The 21,959-nt window shown below is 40.1% G+C and overlaps 1 protein-coding gene across 1 annotated transcript; it reads left to right on the top strand.

Annotated features, from left to right (window-relative positions):
- Positions 1-3,231: 3,231 nt before the first annotated feature.
- LOC107304342 (anthranilate O-methyltransferase 3-like) lies at positions 3,232-20,113 on the top strand. The gene is made up of 5 exons (XM_040524933.1): positions 3,232-3,313; positions 7,154-7,573; positions 18,133-18,402; positions 19,120-19,530; positions 20,108-20,113. Exons 1-5 carry the CDS (start codon positions 3,233-3,235, stop codon positions 20,111-20,113), a joined length of 1,188 nt encoding a protein of 395 aa, XP_040380867.1. The 5' UTR covers position 3,232.
- Positions 20,114-21,959: the final 1,846 nt, after the last annotated feature.

The raw sequence follows: 21,959 nt of genomic DNA, 5'->3' as shown, positions 1-21,959 counted from the left end.
TCTAATTTTCTAATTCTAAATCAAAATAAAAAACACACCGAAAACATATCCCTCGATACATATTTATAACAAAATAAATCTATCGATTAGACTTGGACTCAGCCACGGGGCTCGCAGCCACACGGCCGGCCGAATTGAACACCCTGCACGTACCTGGTAAAAAAAAAAAAGAACACCCTGCACGTACAGAATCCACCCGTGATCGGTCTCTCGTGCACATATCAGACTCGATCCCATCGGCTGCCTTGCAGCCTTGCCGCATAGCTAATCCAGCCCTGCAACCCGCACAGCAGCCGTGACCTGCTCAACTTTCCAAAACAGCAAACAAATCGAACACGATGCTTGCTCGGGCCTTGAACCCACGCACGACGGCAATGTACGCTACAGTAAAACCACTAACGACTCCGATTACTGTAGCAGGCATCCTTACCTCTTTTCAATTACGCAAATTTTCCCGACGCTTACACATGCAACATGCGAATCCCGTTACGATTCTATCCCACACGGTGTTCCTCCACTATGTGTCACCTCGTATTCAACATCGTCACCCGGCATCATCGATCGTCCGGACCTCAGCTTCTCCCTGAGTCTAGCTCGCACCGCCGTTGACCGATATTGACCTCCAAGAATCACGACTCCAGTCCAACCATGTCACATGGCATCCCGACCACCCAGACCTCAGTTCCTCACTAAACCTAGTCATGGTCCTTCCATCCAGACCTCGGTTCCTCCCTGAACCTAGTCATGGCACTCGCCATTGACCATAGTTGACCTCATGTCACCTGCACACATAGAGACCAACCAATCATATCCGGGCACAGATATCGCAACTTGTCCCACATTAGTTACATGCACTCACCCTAACACCATAACCGTTTACAAACCAATTTCTATCAATTTACAAGACAATTGTTCATCACAAAATATAAATCATGACTATGATCTTACACTAACTATCAATTCACCGGTCTTGTTTTGTTTTGAACCCTACTGTACTTGTTGTTACTCCCTCTGTTCCACAAATGCTTCATTCTCTGCCCTCCTCATTTATCTTACAGAGACTTCATTTTCTAAAGTAACTAATGTATTAAAGTCTTAATTAAAGAGGGAACAAATACTACCTCCATATTTTCTATTTGACGCTGTTGACTTTTAGATCCATGTTTGACCTTTCGTCTTATTCAAAAAATTATATAATTATTAATTATTTTGTTATAATATAATTTATTATTATAGGAACTTTAAGTATGCTTTATAATTTTGCATATTTAGATATAAATTTTGAATAAGACAAATGGTCAAACGTAAATTCAAAAGTTAACGGTGTCGTATAAAAAATATGGATGGAGGGAGTATGTTGAACATTGCTGACGGGACATGGAGTTTGTATATGTGGTGAACAAATGCATTGTAGTTTGCTAAAGTAACGGGCGCTTCCAGTTCTTTACCTTTGTATTAATATGCACTAGATGCTGAAATTATGATGCCTTTGTTCGATGGAGCAAGTACCTACAACTCCAAGCTACAGTGAAACAATTGTTTGTCCTAGTTGTTAGTTGTCATGAGAATGATATGATTAGCCACATTTCAGTAAAGATAAAAGAAACGGTTACTCGGTTAGGCAGGTGGAGCAAAAATTCTTTGCACTTAGGTAGTCTGATAGTTGGATACCATGTTGCGGGCATAACACTGGTACAAATAACTTATTTTAGTTAGGCCACATAAACCCACTTAGATAGGATGTATTTTGGATTAAAATCGATAGTAGGTCATGTTGAATAGTCCTGCATTGGTTGTGGAAAGACAAAGGACCTAAGATATAAGTAAGAGAGTCACTCATCTCAATGGCTAGTTTTTGAGGTGGGAAAGATTCTCTACGATCTAACAATTGGTATCAAAGACTGGCTAGTTTAACATCTCTAATCCGATGGACACAATATGTAAAGGTCTGATGGACCGTAAGGTGCCTGCGGGGCCCGTATACCTCATAGACCGTGGGCATGTGAGGCCCGTATACAGTAAAGGGGTGGTAAAGGGCTGAGGAACACCAATATATAAAGGGGAGATTGTTGAATAGTCTCATATTTGTTGTGGAAGAGCAAATGACCTAAGATATAAGTGGAGAAACCCATCAGCTTAATGGCTAGCTTTTGCAGTGGGAAATGCCCCTTAAGATCCAACAAGTCCCGATGTCTCAGCCTTCCTGAAGCTGGTGGCGTTGGGTTGGTGTGGTCTCCTTCCAAGTTCTGAGTTACCAACGTTATCTTGAAAGTGGTTCTGTGCATCCACGGCCACTTGGCGGTTGTTTGTGCTAGCCCCTCCTCTGTCTGTACTGTTAGGCAATTCACAGTGCGCCACCGTAGCGAGTTGGTGCCACCTCTCAAAGGAAGATGTATCAAATGTATGAAAAGACATGTTCAGCGAAGCTTCGGCTTCTAAATCAACGTTTTCTATGGTTGAAGCCAAACCAAGAGACATAAAAAGAAAACGGAGCAAGCGGCTAGAGTCATATGAAAAAATGAATTACAGAGATAGAGCTGCAGGGCTGAACTCAACTCTGTATTCCGCTGCAGGAGTTAAATTTAAGAGACGAAGCCTTGACAAACAATATTACTACTATCTCTATCTCTATCTCTATTTCATAATATAATATGTTTGACTTTTTTGGTTGTAACGTTTTACCATTCATCTTATTCAAAAATTTAGTATAAATATAAAAAATGACAAGTGGTGCTTAAAGTTCTTTTGATAATAAAGTAAGTCACAAGCAAAATAAATGATCTTTTCATAATTTTTTAAATAAGATAAATAATCAAATATTGTAACTAAAAAAAGTCAAACATCATATATTATGAAACAGAGTGAGTATAGGGAGTATATTATAGCATCCGCACTTCATGTTGGTCTCTTCAGCCGATAAGAAAAAATCAATCTCTTTTGTTTTATAATAAACATACTTTATAGTATCATGCATGCCATACTTTTTGCATGCATATAGAGGTTAATATATATCTCTTCAGTATTTGTTCAATGTGAACTGGCGGAAATTTCTGCAGGAATAGTCAATAGGTCGACCTTCTCATTTTCTGACGGTGCACACGTTTCAAAGTGATCAAGTAAAAATAATAGAAATAAAATAAGGTGAAACGATGGCGGCTGATGGAAACTATAAGGTTATAAATAGGTAATCAAGTAGCTTAGCTTCATGAAAGTAAGGAAAGGAAACTGAGTCATGGCATCCAACTCCAAACAGAGTTTACATATGAATCCAGGACAAGGGGAAACAAGCTATGCCCAGAACTCAGTAATTCAGGTATCCTCTTTCTTGAAAGTGCTATACCAGGGATCGATGTGTTCTTTACATCAGACTATTCTCACATTTTCCTTATGTTTTTGAGTGCACGCTTCACAAAATATTAGGCAGTGTGTTTTTTTAAACAAAATTAAGTATAGAAATTCATCATCTCACTTTTCTAAAATAGATTTTTAGTGTTATATAATAGTTAACTCCATCGTTTATACCACTATATAGCTATAAAAAAATTAGATAATCTTTCATCTCTCATCCTTTTTAAAAAAGCACAGCCTAGGTTTTGTTGATTGCCTAAGGTTGAGGATATTGCCTGAATTTTGTGTGCATGCATTTGGGCGCGTTCGAGAGGATGGGTTGAGATTCTAATTAGCAGCGCACGTAAAATGAGAATATAATTAGCATATGATTAATTAAGTATTAGCTATTATAAACTATAAAAATAAATTAATTTGATTTTTTAAGTAACTTTTATATAAATATTTTTATCAAAATATGCACCGTTTAGCGGTATATGGGAAGCGTGCGCGTGGAAAAATAGCTAGTTATTAGCCCGGACATGGTCTCTAGAACGCACCCTTCATTGAAGACAAAGTCACTGGCAAAACAACAGAGAAATGAAATTATTTTGGTAATAATGATATCTTACTCATCTTGCATATCTAATTTACAAAAATTTTCTTTGGAGGATGTTTACTTCGTTGAATATGCATTATAAGTGATGAAGTTTATTTTCAGAAATGAAAATTTGAATTTTCCCAAATGAACTTGGATAGAGATATGTCATATATCAAAATTGTATATCTCAACCAAATATATAACTTTATAATTGACAATATTTTTATTTGGGGACGTTTACATCACACAATTTGCATTATAAGGTGATATCTATTTTGAACAATAAATTTTTGAATTTCTCAAATGACCTCGGATGGAGTAATGCCCCATATAAAAGTTGTTGATATTGAGGAGATCTATAAATTTATAGTTGATGATATTTTCTTTCAAAATCATACGGAATGTCAAATATATGATACACGGTTCAATCGAGAATAGTCAAATAAATAATAACAAGAAAACAATCAACATGTGCTTGTAGGTGAGATGATCAGTGTGCATTGTATTAAAATACTTATAATATCCTAAGTTCAACTCCAACTGGTTGCGTGTATTTGATATTGTCTTACAAAAAATGGATGGTCAGTGTGCATCGTATTAAAGTATAATATCCTAAGGGGGGTCTAGCTTAGCTGGGAAAATGAAAATTTTTGATGTCACATCAGATATTTAACCGGATGTCGGAGATGGTTTCTGAACACGAATGAAAAAAATAAATTTCATGTCTTGTCTAGAAAACGCAAAACGAATCTTTTGAGGCTAATTAAGCCGTCATTGGCATATGTTGGTTACTGTAGCGCTTATGGCTAATCATGGACTAGTTAGGCTGAAAAGATTTCGTCTTACAATTTCTCACATAACTGTGTAATTAGTTTTTTTATTTCATCTATGTTTAATACTCTATTTAGATGTCTAAAAATTTGATGTAATGTTTTTAGGGGAAAATTTTTGCGAACCTAAGTTCAGCTCCAACTCGTTGCGTGTATTTGAAAATGTCTTAGAAAAAATGGATTTAGGTCTACTGATATGAGATAATGGTTAGGTGCTTAGAAAATTCAAACAAATGGTTTTTTACCATGCATTTAAAATTCAAAAATCATTAAAATATCATTGATGGGTGACCCGTCATTCATAACTCATTTGTGATAGTCGTAATTTGTACACTGTCATAGATAAATCATCCGTGACACTGCACACCCTTCATAGATAAGGTTTCTTATCGTGACCACTTATAAGTGACAAGTCCTACACTCGTCACAGCTGTGGGTTACACCCCGTCACGGATGAGGGGTTGCCTCTTGGCACGACATCAATATTTTTTATATATTTCAAGTTTTCTATATTTTTTTAGAAAAGTTATCTTGGTATGAGAAGAATTAATTACACAAGAAATAATAGCAAATAATAGCACAAAATATAGTATGTAGCATAGTAAATATGAATTACATTCATAACAGCAACACAAAACATATTTTATGCAGCACATAAGCAATAAATTGTGTTTTATAAATAATAATCAACAAGGTAGAACAGTTCGTAAACTCGATAATATATTATGAAAAATGATAATGTCAGTGGTAAATTGCTAAATTGCGACAAACTCAGTGGCATAGACTAGATTTCAAATAGATGGTGCTATTAAATACGTAAATATCATTTATTTTATTGTGAATGGATTTACTGCTAAATGTATATAAATTATAACTTATATTTTCGCATAGTTGTAGAAAATATTTGAATAAAACAAATGGTCAAACATATGCCAAAAAGCTAATTGAGTCATCCATTAAAATATTCAGGGAATACAAAATAGGAAAACGACTGGCCATTAATATGGTGTAAGCTAATTTTCATAGCCTAAATGGTAATTCACATTTTTTTTTACAAAAAATGATGATATAACTATGATCAATTGGATCTAGCTTGCAAAGAAAGTGGCGAAAATAAAATAAAGACAAAGCTATGTTCGCTTGCACAAATTAAATACCATAAGTTTAATATTTGATAAATTCCACCAGGCTTTTATGAGAAAATATGATACTCGGTGTTGAGATATAGATGTGCTAGAAAGAGTCATATTGAAGCTCTATGTGCAGCAAATTAAATTATGACTCGTGCCGGAGCAATCTAACTTTAGGGGGGCGATTATTTGGCTTTTTTAAGGAAAAAAAGTCAAATGACATATTTACAACTAAAATATAATTTATATATATAATTTTTATATGTATGTTCTTAGTTATCTGAAAAATAAGCTACGATGAAAAAAACTAAAATTAACTGAAAATTAATGTTGAAATTGAAAATTGTGTTTATAAGCATGACAGAAGTGAAAAGATGAGGTTTTAATTGTCTGACTTCAATGCATATACCTTATCATTTTTTTGACCAGAGCGTGGGATACATATACTAGAGTTATCCGTAGTCTGCACATGTACGTACAGTCATAGGGGTACCGAAGAGGAAGATACTAATATCTATACTGGATCGGTTACGAGTTAGGTGATCTTGGATTGCATGTTGGAAAACCCAAACCCAATCGTATCTGTAGGATAGATCTTAGTCTTACCAGATTAGGAATTTATCATATATGCTAGCCCTACCCCCACTATATAAGGGGTACGGGACACCCATCAGGGGATACGTAATCATACATCATCTAGTACAATCTCAGCAAGACTAAAGTATTATCTCACCAGCTGAGAGCCTGAACCTAGATAAACCTTTGACTTCATCCTAAATATTGACTTCATTGTCTTTTAGCCACCCTATAGTATTATTGTCGACCTAGATCGTCGACACAGAGTGATGCGTATTTGAACATATTTACAGAAGATGCTAACACAATTCTTTGTAATCTGACAATCATGGTACTATCCCAACTCTGGATATAGTGGCCCCAACAGCTAGTTCCCTCTCCATTTTGTTTGTGAGCTTTTTTACCATCTTTAGAAAAGTATCTCGAGATATCATATTTTTCAGTAGAACGTAAGAGTTTTATAACTTGAGACTATTTTTTACCATCTTTAAAAAAGTATCTTGATGTATCATATTTTTTAAGTAGAATGTAAGAGTTTAGTAACTGGAGACACGCTGTACCTTAAGTTATCAGAATTTTAGGCAGCAAAATTATTTTTTTTTACCTTAGGGTACTTGTTAAGTATGTTTAAAAAAAACTCTTTGTTTACAAGATCTGAGCAATCTGGAAATTAAATCGATCACACGCAGAAAACAGCGCAAGAGAGGATGAAGACTCTGATAGAGGAGGCCATGACAGGCCTATACAACACAGCAACGAGCAGCAGCCCTCTTCATCAGAAGGAGCTGGTGATCGCAGACCTGGGCTGCTCCTCCGGACCAAACGCGCTCACGCTCGTCTCCGCCGCTGTCGACGCCGTCGTCGTCCACCGTCGTCACTGCGCCGGCGTGCAGCAGCTGCCACCGCCGGAGCTGTGCGTGTTCCTCAACGACCTGCCTGACAACGACTTCAACACCGTGGCGAAGAGCTTGGCCGCGCTGAAGCAGAGCGCTCGTCCTGCCGCCATGGTCACCGCCGGCATGATACCTGGCTCCTTCTACGATCGGCTGTTCCCTCGTGCGTCGCTGCATCTGGTTTGCTCGGCGAACAGCCTGCATTGGTTATCCACGGTGAGGTCATCCACTATCCATGCGATGCAGAGGCATATATGGATGTGTCGGCCCCCATCTTTTCATTTCCAAATCTTAAATTTTTAATCTTATATTTCAAGTTAATTTTAGGGTTTGTCGTCGTCGATGATTTTCGAGCTTTCATTTTTTTAGATCGTTAAGAACACATGTGTATAAATAATTTTTTTTCACAAGTTATTTTTAGTCTGTAAATACGCCGATCACCCCCTGAATCTTGTAAATTATCTTCAGGCACCTGAAGATCTTAAGAGCGGTGGAATCCCGATGTACGAGAGTGATGAACAGACGAGACCATCAAGGCTTCAAGTTGTGCTAGATTCTTATGGTCGACAGTTCAGGAAGGATTTCATGCAGTTCTTGAGCTCGAGGGCACAGGAGCTGGTTCCTGGAGGACGAATGGTTGTCTCGCTGTTGGTCAAGCGCTCAGACGAACCGGACCCTGAGCTCACCCAACCATGGACGACCGTGATGATGGCTTTATGTGACATGGCAATGAGGGTGAGCTAGTCAATTTCTGCACATACCAATTCAATCAAATGTTCGTTTCTTTTTTTTCCAAATTACATATGACACAAACACACACATGAATCACCAGCTGCATCTATATATAACCGCAACTGAATTTTTTTGACATTTGAAATGTGCATGCATCTGCTACTATCCCACAGAATTTGCAGCCCAGTTATAGGTAGATCCACACGTCAATAAATAAAAAGACAAGCCCATCCGTGAATAATACTTCATTTGACTCTAATTTGCGTAAATCTTGCTAGTTGAATTACTTCGCTCCACGATTTCATCTTTTTAAAAGATCTTGACGAAATATGTTCTTTTGTTATACTTGACGTTGTGTTATTGAGAGCATTCTTGCTCCATCTCATCCTCTATACTGAAAATAGATCATGTGAGGGAAAAAGTTGCTCCGGTGGATATCACATCCTATTCTCGAAAAGAGACTGAACAGGATGCCTGAAAACATTTTACAGCCCTAAAACAGATTAGATTGTGTCGGACCATTCCGAGCAGCTCATTCAAATTTGATCATCAATATTGTTATTTGGATGACCATCTAAAATAAATTATCTTTTCATACCAGTTATCACTCCAACAAAACATTCATATTACATATATTCTTTATATATATATTATGCAATTACATACCTTCTCTTATATTGTTATTGCTCTCTCCTCTTGAGATTGAATATTAACATATGGAGTGATGAGAGATAAACTTCAAATATGAATTTTCTTGTTATAAAACAGAGGATGCTCTATTTTCTTGAGAGAGAGATTTGTTTCAGTCCAACAAAAAGTAACTCGAGGTACCGGTATCTCAAGGTACCAAATCATTTCTGATCGTTGGATCTAATAACGCACATCCTACTTAGCTAGATCTAATGGTGAAAAACGATTTGGTACCTCAATGTACCGGTACCTCATAGTACTTTTTGTCAGATTGGAGCAAATCTCAACTAAAAGTGTTTCACTTGCAAAAGTTTACATTTGTAGGTACCAAGCTAGTTTTGTTACCTCAAGTACTATATATATAACTCTGTGGTGTCTTCAATTAATTCAGCAAAGAAAAGCTTGATTCACTCTGTTCTAACCGAAATGCTCTTCAACTCACTCTTAGGGTGTGATCAGCAAAGAGAAGTTCGACTCCTTCTATGTACCCATGTATTGCCCTGTTCATAGTGAAGTGAGCAAGATCATAGAAGAGGAAGGCTCATTTGAAATCAACAAGACGGTGATGCATGAACCGTTTGATGACACATACAAAGCCATGGTCAATCTGAAGATGATGTCCTTGGGGACAAGAGCGGTGTTCGAGCCAATCATAGCGCAGCATTTTGCACCGACGTCGGAGCAGGTTATGGATGAGTTCATGGCGGCAGTGGAGCGGCAGCTGAGGATCTCTCGGTCCCTGGAGGCAAGGCTGTCTGGTGAGAGCCCCTTCGCCTTCTGGTGTTTGGCTCTGACCAGGGCGATCAGATGATATATATCCAGAGCTTAGTGTGGTTTATGTGTTTGTCAAAACTTTTGGCTTAATTAATCCAAATAATTGGATGCTTGATCCGTTGGATGTGTTTGGATGGTTAAATCTAAGAGGGGTCAACCATTATTATTGTTTCTTTTTCATTTTGGAGAAAATATGTGTTATTACTTGGTATGATATTTGTAATAATCAGATGATAATATTATGTAGATCGTAAAAGGTTTTTCCCACCTCAAAAGCTAACCATTGAGGTGAGGGGTTCTCCCACTTATATCCTAGGTCCTTTGCCCTCCACAACCAATATGGAACTATCCCTCAGTCCTTTACCGTATCCGGGCCATCACCAGCCCACGGTCCATTAGGTATACGGGCCCCGTATATCCGTAAGCACCATACGGTCCATCAGGTCTTCGCACACTTTGTCCATCGGGCCAGAGATGTTAAACTAGTTAGGCTCTGATATCATTTGTAGGATCGTAAATGGTCTTTTCCATCCCAAAAGCTACCCATTGAGGTGAGGGGCTCGCCCACTTATATTCTAGATCCTTTGCCCCTTCACAGCCAATGTGGGACTATTCAACAAGATATTCATATTTCTATGACGTGGGTATATGAGTGATAATTTATTGTTGGTGCATGCTATTATTAAAATTTTGCTGCCAGTCACTAAAATGTCCTTTTGTTGGGAGAAAGAAAAAAATTGTTGGTCTGATGTAGTGATGATGTCGGAATACGATACTTCAAATTCGTTGTACTTTATAGCCAGTAATTAATTTTGATGTCGGACACTAAGTAAATTTATATTTTACTGACAGAAATTACTATGTTTTGAACCGAATAGAGTATTCTAGAATATATCCACTAGTGAGATGGAAGCAATGTCAAAACGCTGTTTTTGGTTGACATCTATTGTATTATAAAACACAACCTCAAAAAAGCCACCACGTTTGCTCCAGATGCTACAAATTACTATGTTAATCGAAAAAATAAAAAATATCGACCATTAGATCATAGTAGACGTATATTAAAGGCTCCAGATTTTTTATTGTGAAACAAACTATGTATTCAATTCGAATAGAAAAAGGTATTCTACATATACATGTACATACATAGAATCCTAATAGGGGTTTGTGCTTGAAAAAAAAAATGGAACGTGTTTACTATTGAAAAAGAAAAGGAAAACAAAGATGTACAGCTCTGCACAGAACCGAGTCAAAATAAACTATTGCCAAGTTCGCAAGAAATACATAGTTTAATTAGATATTAACCAAAAAAAGGAAAAAATATTAACCGTTGGATCACATATCCTAAATTATATATACCGTAAAGATTTACTAAATAATATAAATAACAATCAGGAATCTATCAAAGAGATTGAAAGGAAAAACATAATAATATTACTGGCAAGCCAATTCTATCGGTGCCCATTGTATTGTTTTTTATCAACAGCTTATTTAGTTCAAATTCAGACCATTATATGCATATACGTTAAATTTACTGGTAAGATCGGACAAATAAAAGCAAAATCATCAATAAACAGCTACAAACCTACAATAGTTATCACTACATGTATTTGTTTGTTCCTTCACCGACAATGACAAACTATCAAGACTTTTTAGCCTTGTCTAAATTCACCAATTAATAAATGTATATAATTTATTTATATGTCTATATTCATTAGCATCTATATGAATCCAGACAAAACTAGAAAGTATTACATTATAAAACGGAGGAAGTAACCTTATAGATTACCCTCTCAGAAAAGAACTAATTTTCAATATTGATCTTCCCATTGGCCATTACAAAGCACGGTACATGGTGACTCGGGAAAAAGAATTACTGGATCATCATTGGCAAAAAAAAAAAGAAGAAGAAGAAGAAAGGAAACTCAAGAGAAGTTCACGGACATCATGCATAGTGCACAAAAAAACTTGCTCTGAGCAAAACAATTGATCGATGCCAATAGATATCACGACGACATTAATTGTAATGTTGGAGGCATACCATAATAGTATCGTTAGACGTTATAGACTTTTAGTCGTAAGAAAGATAAATTTTAATTTAAAATATTAATCTACATTGTAGAACCGCATGATTAATTTGATTAGATCTGGTACAGGCGAAAATGCAAGAGATAGCACCATGCGTGCTAGATTAGGCAGATTAGATAGCTAAAAAATGAGAAACTATGATTGTTCTAAATACTATAAGGGCATTCACAACTCAATGACTAGGATGGTGTCCATAACATTAATTAAATTACCACCTAGGATGAAAGATGATGTGACAAAGAAAATAAATAAGGAAAGAGAATGAAACCATGTCTTATGCAAGACTAGTGGTGTTTGCATGGCTTGTATGAGACATGGTTTCCACACAATATTCAAGACTAGAGGCGCCTGCGAGAAGGGAGAGAAAAGAATAAGGAGGAGAGAGATACTGACATGTGGGACCCACATGGCCCCACCAACACGTAGGCGCCACCGTGGTAGCCACGTCAGTGGATGGAGCGGGTCAGAGCCCGTTTGGACCGATATGATACTCCCGGACAAGTTCGGGGACCAAAAATGTATTTTGAGAGTTTAGGGACCTAGATGATACACATACACAAGTTTAGGGATCGCTGGTGCACTTCACTCAAAGTTAATAATCCAGTTGATTTTTTTACAACGAGCCAAACTAATATGTTTTACATGATATATTCTTGATTACATCATTCTATCAAGAAATGCAATTTGGGTTTAACTTCTTTGTCAATATACAATACAAAGGCAGGCACATGCACACTCAAATGAACACAAATGTACCCTACTCCTATAAGCACCTCCATGATACTAGGCTAACATATTTTTCTATTAATTTGGGTCACACATATGGAGTTTGTATGGTTGCATGTTGCAAGCCATATACATGATTCTGAACGATATAGGATTCAAAATTCAAATTTCTCCCCGTCAGCGTGCAGGCTTCTTTCTTATCTCACTTATAAAGTAAAATTAACTATATAACACTTGTTTTTCTTTTTACTATACTAGTACAAAACATGTAATGTGTATTTGAGCCGTTATATATATGACTTCGAATAAAACGTTGTCAACTATAAAATTGAATATATATCTTATTCAGGTGTATAACTTCAGTACCAAGTTGGTCTCCATCCAAAGTTCTACAAGAAAGTTAAGAATTGTGTTTATCATAATAAATCATAGCATTTCTAACACACATATATAAGGAATACAAACATTCTCAAAATTTACAAAATTGTGGATCTCATCGAATGCTATAGCATTCATATATAATTTCTCTTGTTTTCATACCCCTATTAGCTATTAGTACGTCATGGATCCTACTTGCATATTGTGGAGAGCCCGTTGGCCCTGTTTTAGAAGTCGGTGATATATGAGCGAGCCGTCACAATGACCTGAAAATATGCATATTTTCAAGAGGTGGTGTCAACTGACACCAATACCCCCGTCTACATCACCATTCAATATTTCTTGCCTTATGATTGGCCAAACTACTTGAGCACTGGGTCTAATGTGAGTAGGATCACTTAGCCATGCGTCATAATTGGAAAAACGGGCACTATGGAAATACATGCCCCGGTGACAGTATTTCTTTCTATTGCGCCTAAAATCTCTATTTCTACAAATATGTCACGTGTTTCTATTGTTGCTTCCTATGGGGTACATTACAACAGATCTTCTTTTTCTGCAGCATTGCTTCTATGATCTTAGGAGCACTGGCCGCCATGGCCCAAATGAAAGTCAAAAGACCTCTAGCTCATAGTTCTTTTATTAGCCTATGTATCCCCCTTAATTCTATCATGGGTGACACCACTAGATCAATTGGTATGAGTCTATAACACCATCCATCCAATATCCTGGCTCCGCCCTGACAGCGACCACATGCCCCCATCCTGACGACATACCGTTCTATATCATTTTTGTAAATATTTTGATAGCCAGAAGTCTTCGCTCGTGAAGATATGCATATTTTCAAGAGGTGGTCTTGACAACAACCTGAAAAAACTTTTCGAACGCGTAAAAGAATTACACGTCAATAAATTAGAAGATAAAGAGTGTTGATACACGACGCATACGGCCAGACTGGCCTCCAGTAGGGACCCCCAAGGAAAACAACGCAGGAGAGAGCCCAGACGCTACAAGCTAATCTCCGAAAAGAACGCCCAAGAGAGTGAAACACACTTGTTACGGTACGCTAATCTCCTAACAATGTGCCAAGGGGTGCTACCCCAGCGGAGGACTACAGCAGGCCCTACGAACGGATGGCTTGGAGCACATCCTGGAGGGAAGAAAGCTCGTGATCGAAAACCCGGCGATTGCGTTCCAACCAGATCTGCCAGGAGATGAGAAGGACAAGGGAGTCAAAACTGGCCTTCAGATGCTTCGGAAGGAGGGCTCTCGACGAAGGCCACCGGTCCTGAAGATAGGCACCCCTAGATGGAGAGATGGAAGCCTATCCCGCGATTGTTAGAACCAAGAGCCAGATCTGTCTAGCGAACACACAGTCGATAAGGATGTGGTTCGCTGTCTCAGAATCCTGGGCACAGAAGGGGCAGACGGAGTGGGAATCAAAGCCGTGCCTAAGGAGCAGGTCCGCTGTCCAACAACGGCGCTGAAAGGCGAACCAAAGGAAGAACTTGCACTTTGCTGGGCCTTTAGCATGCTAGAGCAGATCAGCGCAAGGGAGGAGCTGATGGCCGAATAGCGCTGGTCGGTGGTCCACCGCCAGTAGAGGCGGTCCTGAGACCCCGGCGAAAGCCGGATCTGATGTACCGCATCCCAGAGAATGAGAAATTGGCCGATGACCGGAACAGTAAGTGCCCCGCGGAGGTCAGAGATCCAAGCGTTGTTCGCGAGGCCCGCGGCGACTAAATGTTGGGTCCGAATTCGATGGGGGACTAGGGAAAGCAGAAGCGGGGCCAAAGCGGCGACCGAACGGCCACCAATCCACCGGTCTGACCAGAAAAGAGCAGTCTCCCCATCACCAAGCGAGAAACAAGTGGAAGCGGCGAACATGTCAGAGACATAACGTTTAGGAGGGCTTTGAGGCCCGCCCAATAGGGGTGCCCTGAGTGCTGCAACCAGAGCCAACGTAGGCTTAGAGCAAAGCCGGCCGTATGCAGGTTAGGAATGCCCAATCCCCCAAACACCTTAGGACGACAGACGTTCGACCACGACACTCTGCATTGGCCACCATGGACTGAGTCCGAACCCGTCCAAAGAAAGGCGCGCCGCTTTCTATCGATGGCTTTCACCACCCAGCTGGGCAAGCCGACTGCCATGGCCACATGGACCGGGATAGAAGAGAGCACTGACTGGACAAGAACGGTCCGTCCAGCAAGGGAGAGGAGCCGACCTTTCCAGGGTGGAAGGCGGCGAGTAACCTTGTCGACCAGCGGCTGCAGGGCTGACCTCGATAACTTGCGGACTGAGAGAGGAATGCCAAGGTAGGTGCAGGGGAACTCGAAGATCCTGCAGGGGAAGGAGGAGCGGGTCAGCTCAAGCTCACTGGCCGAGCAACGGATCGAAGTGATCGAGCACTTGGAGAAGTTGGTGTAGAGGCCCGAAGCAGAACCGAAGACGGAGAGAATGCCTTGAACGAACTCAAGGTCCTGACGAACGGAGGAAAGAAACAAGACTAGGTCATCTGCATAGAGGAAGGCCCGATGCCAGATTGCCTGGTCATTGAGCGGGAGAAGACCGCCTGTCTCCGCAGCTTTGCGGAGCAACGCATTGAGCACCTCCATGACCAAGATAAAAAGCATGGGGGAGATGGGGTCCCCTTGGCGGAGGCCCCTCTGGTGAGGAAAACGGGGGCCGGGAACCCCGTTGATCAGAACACGGGAAGAGGAGGCGCCAAGGATGACAGAGATCCAGTCGCGCCACCGTTGGCTGAACCCTAGGTGGGTGAGCACCTCTAAAAGGAAGGGCCAGCTGACCGTGTCAAAGGCCTTCGCAATGTCCACCTTAAGGAGAAGCCTGGGGGTGCGCTTGGCGTAGAGGGCTCTGGCCACGAGTTGAACATAGCGAAAGTTGTCGTTGATAGAGCGGCCTTTGATGAAAGCGCTCTGGTTCACCTCGACTAGGGCATCGAGGTGAGGGGACAACCGGGTGGCGAGGATCTTGGAGAAAAGTTTTCCAAAGTTGTGAATGAGGCTGATCGGCCGGAAGTCTCCCACATCGATTGCCTCCTCCTTTTTAGGCAGAAGGGCAATAAGAGCACCATTGAGACGGTCAAACCCTTGACCATTAGCCAAGGCGAGGGAATTGAGCGCTGCCATGATCTCTGCCTTGATCACAGGCCAGCACGCCTTGTGGAAACGGCTTGTGAAACCATTTGGGCCGGGTGCTTTGTCAGATGGCAAGGATTTGACCACCGACCACACCTCCTGTTCCGTGAAGGGGTCATCCAGCCCGTCCAAAGGTACAGACCGCAGACCAAGAAACTGCAAGTCCAGTGCTAGCTCGTGGTTGACACTCAATCCCAAGATGCTGCGGAAGTGAGAAGAGGCTAGCTCCTGCAGCTCCTCGTGAGAGGCGGCGCAATGAGCACCTTTGCGGAGACGCGAGATAAAGTTTTTCCTCCTCCTAGCTCTGGCGTGCTGGTGGAAGAGCTCGGTGTTGGCATCCCCTTCCTTGAGCCAGATCAGACGCGAGCACTGGCGAGCCAAGGTACGCTCAAGCGAGGTGAGCCCGAGGCATTTAAGCTTCAAATCTCTCCTGAGCCAGGCTTCCAGAGGGGAGAGTCTACGGTTCTCCTGCGCCACATCGAAGCGAAAGACTATCTCCTTTGCCAACATAAGCTGAAGCCGAATACTACCGAAGTGGTGATCGCTCCAGCTCTGCAGACTCTTAGCCGTGCTAGAGAGGCACCAGGCTAGGGCGGCGAGAGGAGGAAGGTGGACAGGCGGACGCCAAGCGTCCAGCACCACCTGAAGAAAGCCGTCAAGGGAGGGCCAGAAGGCCTCAAAGCAAAAACGATGGGCTTTCGGGGAGAGGAGACAGGAATGAAGCAGAAGGGCACAGTGATCCGAGGCAACTGAGGAAGCCGCTTGGAGGAAGCAGGAGGGGAAGAGCTCATCCCACTCTAGAGAGAAGAAGATCCGATCCAACTTGACAAGGGTGGGCGCGGCACGCTCGTTGCTCCAAGTGAAGCGACGGCCTCGCAGGGGAAGTTCCCGTAGGTCCAACTCATCAATCAGCTGACGGAAACGACCCATCATGCGCCTGTTGAGGTTTGAATTGCTCTTGTCCCTTGCCTCGAGAATGAGGTTAAAATCGCATGCCACTGCCCATGGCCCTGCGAGGGAGGAACGCAAGGTACGCAACTCGTCAAGGAAGCGAAGCTTGTCAGGTTCCTCTTGAGGACCGTAGATCACAAATGAAATGATCTGATCTCACATTTAAAATGAAGGAGAGCCCTGCAGGTACACAGCCTCACACGCATGAGCATATATTGCCGCATATATATGCACCTGTATTAGAGAATCTAGCGGGCACCAAATTTAGTCAACATGTGCAACAGATAATTACAACCAACCGATCGGTCCTAAATAATCGATAGAACGTGCATTAGTCTTTACCTGCCGTACATTTTATATAGCATCAATACTAGGTACTTCATATGTTTAAAATAACATGAACTAGGCTTAGAACAGTTAGGGAGTGTGCTCTACGTCTAGGTACTCTCACAATGCTAGAAACTAATTTGTTTTCTATACTCTAGGACATTAGGTTAAGAAATTATTTTTCACAATTTGACTTTTATATTTTGTTATCCCATGGCTTATTTGTCTCTCTCACAGGTAGTCTTGTTTTACGTGAAAACACTAGGTCTTATTCTAGAACCAGCTTCTTTATTTTTTTATCTCTCTTCGATAAATAATATGTCACATCAGTAAATTTCTTACATGACATATTAATAAATATAGACAGAAACCATCCTTGGGTCTACAATGGAAGTGCCCTAATCCTCTTAAAATTATGTAGAATTACCATAGAAATTTTAGACATAGGTAAGATTAAATTAGTTTAATTAGCCCTATTTTTGAAATTTTTCCGGTTCTGCCATGAAAATAACCAATTACTTCTCACAAAAATAAATGTATAAATTTTAATCCATATATATATATATATAATATCAGTAGATTTGCTACCGAAATTATTCTAAGAATTTTTTTAAATGTAGGATTAGAAATAAGGCCCAATGAATATTTCCCACCGATAAGATATAAGGCAGTGCGCTACAATCCAACGAGTAATTGAGACATGCGATTGAGAACTTAGGCGACAAGGTATATGCATAGAAAAAAGAGTAATTTAATTATTAACAAGAGGTATCATTTTTTTCTACGTAATTTTTGGTACCTCCCAGTATCTTAGGTATTATGAGGCACCAAATTTTACCCTAAAACATACATAAGTATATAAGAAAGTAGACTGGCCAGACATAAATCTAAGAGATTTTACAGAGCATACTAATTGTGCCACTTATTTAATTATAAATAAATATATAGGTCCCGGAAGAGCTCTCAAGCGGTGCCCATCTGAACAAAGGGAACATCTACGTCGGGAAGACGACGCCCCCAGCCGTCGTCAGATTGTTCAGGAAAAAGTTCAGAGAGGACTTGTCGCTGTTCCTCGCGCTACGAGCACAAGAACTTGTTAGCGGCGGCCGCATGGTGCTCACGTTCCTCGGCCGGAAGAGCGCAGAAATGCTGTCGCACGGCGACGTGGGCAGCATGTGGGAGCTGCTGGCCCAGGCTCTCGCAATTTTGGTCCAAAAGGTGGCAATACGTACTATAAATGTTATTATGCCATTAATTTCTAATTTACATGTCATGCACGTAGGATGTCTATGTAGGATTTAATTGATCTCGTACGCATCGCAAACTAAAGAGTTCATCATCAGTTGGTGAAACTAATATATGAAGAAACACATACAATAAAATAGTATTTGGGTCCAAGCTGGTGATGTAGTATAAAAGTATTTATTAATTATTTAGCATCTTTCATGTGAGAGTGATACGATTGGCAAGTATAAAAGGTTGATCCTCCTATTATTTAATTTAACATCGCTGAATTTTTTTATCTATATTTTAATTATTTATCTTATTTAAAATGTTTGGATATATAAAAAAAATTATAAGATCAAAAAACAAATAATAAGATCGATGGAAAAGGTAGTATAAATGTAAATAGGATATAGTCATATAGACAACATGCGTAGTATCTAGCAGTAGAAATGCACACATGTCTGCACAGGGCCAATTAATAGTGTACCACAATGTAAGCATTGTCACCCCATCCTCGTGTTTATGCTTATAAGTTGAAATTTAAATTTTTAGTCTTAAATTTTGAGTTAGTTTTAAATTTATTTTCACTAAAATTTATGTTCTAGCCTATTGCCATTTAGATCACTAGAAATACGTGTATAAAAAATTTATCTATAAATTATTTTTTCATTAATATATTTTGTTCGAAATCAACTCCATATATCGCAGGGCCGCGTGAAGGGGCGGGACCTGACCGCCTTCAACCTGCCGTTCTACGCGCCATCCGTGGAGGAGGTGACGGAGCTGGTGGAGGAGAGCGGCCTCTTCGACGTCGACCACACCGGCGTCTTCGAGTCCACCTGGGACCCGCACGACGACTCCGCCGCCGGCGACGACGACGAGGTGGCCGACTGCGCCCGCAGCGCCGAGAACGTCGCCTACTGCAGCATCAGGGCCGTGGTCGAGCCCCTCATCGCCGGCCACTTCGGCGAGGGCATCGTCGACGAGCTCTTCGAGGTGTATGGCACCGTCGTCGCCGAGCATCTCTCGAAAGGGAGGGCCATGTACCCTGTCATAGATGTCTCCTTGAAGTTGAAGGGAAGGCTCTCATCCAGAATACAACACTCGGATAGTCGAACTGTATCCACGATACCATTCCTTTTATTAAAAAAATTATAAAAATATCATTTATTTTGTCTTTGACTTACAAGAACTTTAAATACAACTTATTATTTTTAATATTTATACTAAATTTTTGAATAAGACGAATGGTCAAATGTCGTAACCAAGAAGTCAAACATCTTGCATCATAAAACGGAGCTAGTATTAAAGTATTATGGGCTTTAATTTTCACATAGAAATGCCACGTTATGGTCCATTTTTCACCCATGAGGATAATGTTGCTATTTACATACCGTGATTTCTCACAGTAATTAAAGAAAAAGAATGCACATGGCATGTTGTGTAAAAGATTGAGTGATTTTATCATGTTTGCGAGGTAACTATAGATGTACACGGATGTGGTTCGACGTTTATCTGGTTGATTTTGGTTGACTATGTAATTTTTCTCGTTTATCTGGGTATCACTACAATATACTCTCTCCATCCCAAATTGATCATCATATAATAAGAGAGAGTATATTATGCATTAATTATAGTGTAAAAAACCCTTTAGTTCACACTCACATTAAATGTTTATATTCATCTACTCAATCAGCTTTGACGTGATTTACAAATTTCGATTTTGTATGTATACATGTAGCTTGGGATTTGTGACTCTAACTTTTTCCGTCTTTGTATCTAAACCTTATATGATAATCAATTTGGTATGGAGGGGTACCATATTTGTATCCCCACCATATATATTTTATCAGTAATTTTTAATCTACTTATACATTATCTTTACGGTACCTCTATATGACATAAATACCTTGTGTACAATTATTTTTTAACTCCCAGTACATTTATACCTTTAATATTTTTTATGAGTTACTTTTCGCCGTAAGCCATCAAATCTATACTATTTTAGAAATACAACCACAGTAAATGACCTCGGATTGAGTGATTACATAAAAGTTTTTTTTATCAAGCCCTTTCCTGTTTCGTGTAAATAAATATACTCCCTCCGGTTTTTTTTAAAGTTGTTGACTTTTTGATTTATTTTTACCATTTCTCTTATTTAAAAATATTGTCCAAATATACAAAATTATAAATCATACTTAAAGTTACTTTAGTAATAATCAAATAATCATAAAATAGTTAGTAATTTTATAAATTTCTTAAATAAGATGAAGGCTCAAACTCTAATAAAAAGTCAACGGCGTCAAAAAAAATCGAAGAGAGTATAAAAGCTTCTATTTAGTTTTTCTAAAATAATGTTTTCACCTTTTACTAGTTAATTTAGTCATTTATATCATCAAATTAGCTATAAAAATTACATAATCATCCCATCTCTTAATCTCAACTATTACAAACACCGCAACGCGGACTCCCAGATGGAATAGTTTTCCATATGTCCTGTTAACCCTAAGAGCAACTTAAAGAGAATGAATGACCATCTCACTTGCTTAGTTAAATTTGACAATTTTACATAAAAATTATGCTACAAGAGAATGGCTATTTGACTTGCCATGCTATTTGAATTGCCAAATGTGATTTCTTAATGGCCAAATCTAGCAACCCATTCTACCACCAGCAAAATTACTATTCGTGGGTCCCACGTGGGTGGGACCCACTTGTCAACCTCCCATGCCTCATAGTACTATTATATGCATAGATGTTTCACACTAAAGCTCAACAGTCAGTCGGCCCAACCGCACTCTCCGCCTGGCGACGCTCAGCTTCGGCGGCCGCCCTGCTCTCTGGCGTCGCCTCCTCCACCCCAACGTCGCCGCCTGCCGCTTCCTCCACCCGGCGCCGCACCCCGCTACTCCCTCACCGACGCCGCTCCACGGGCTCGACGGGCAGCTCCCTCCACTCGGCCGCTCCCTGCCACCCCTTGGAGATGCTATGAAACTAGCCGTTATGATTTGGAGAGGGAGAGTGGAATCTCTTGAAGGTGCTATGTAAATTTAAGTTGTCAAAACTAATACGAATGGATAAATTTGTATTTAGAAAGTCAAAATTTAGCCATTCTTTTAGAGATGCTCTGATTACACCACACACTTCGGCAAGCTTTCCCGTCTCCACTGTGCTCGCTCCGCTCGTTGCACCCCATCATAGAACGGAAAGACCAAGTTCATGCTGCCGCCATTAGGCGGGAGGATCTGACGAGAATGACAAGACCAAATCCACAGCAACGCCACTGGCAGGAGGAGCTGAGTTTTTTCATTATTATTTTCAACCTTACTAATAAATATAGGTATCACCAAAATTTGACAAGTCAATGAACCAAACATACTCCAAACACAAGTTGACAACCACACCGAACTTGGTTACTCAAGATTCTAGAACGCTCCACTCTCCATAACTACAACAAAACTTGGTAAGACTTCAAACCAAACTTCCGATTTATTCCTTTTGTCTTAGTTAGTACTAACTCTGTTTTACAACGTAAATGTAAGATATTT

Source organism: Oryza brachyantha, chromosome 6, assembly GCF_000231095.2.
Source record: "Oryza brachyantha chromosome 6, ObraRS2, whole genome shotgun sequence".
Classification (NCBI taxonomy): Eukaryota; Viridiplantae; Streptophyta; class Magnoliopsida; order Poales; family Poaceae; genus Oryza; species Oryza brachyantha.
The sequence above is the reverse complement of the archived record's forward strand: the minus strand, read 5'-3'. Positions and strand labels throughout refer to the sequence as shown.

What these genes read in the sequence shown, in the direction of transcription:
- LOC107304342 (XM_040524933.1), top strand. Translation starts at nt 3,233, where the DNA reads ATGGCATCCAACTCCAAACAGAGTTTACATATGAATCCAGGACAAGGG. An exon ending in CCCAGAACTCAGTAATTCAG is followed by an intron (nt 3,314 to 7,153) that starts GTATCCTCTTTC and finishes GATCACACGCAG; the next exon opens with AAAACAGCGCAAGAGAGGAT. An exon ending in GCCTGCATTGGTTATCCACG is followed by an intron (nt 7,574 to 18,132) that starts GTGAGGTCATCC and finishes ATAAATATATAG; the next exon opens with GTCCCGGAAGAGCTCTCAAG.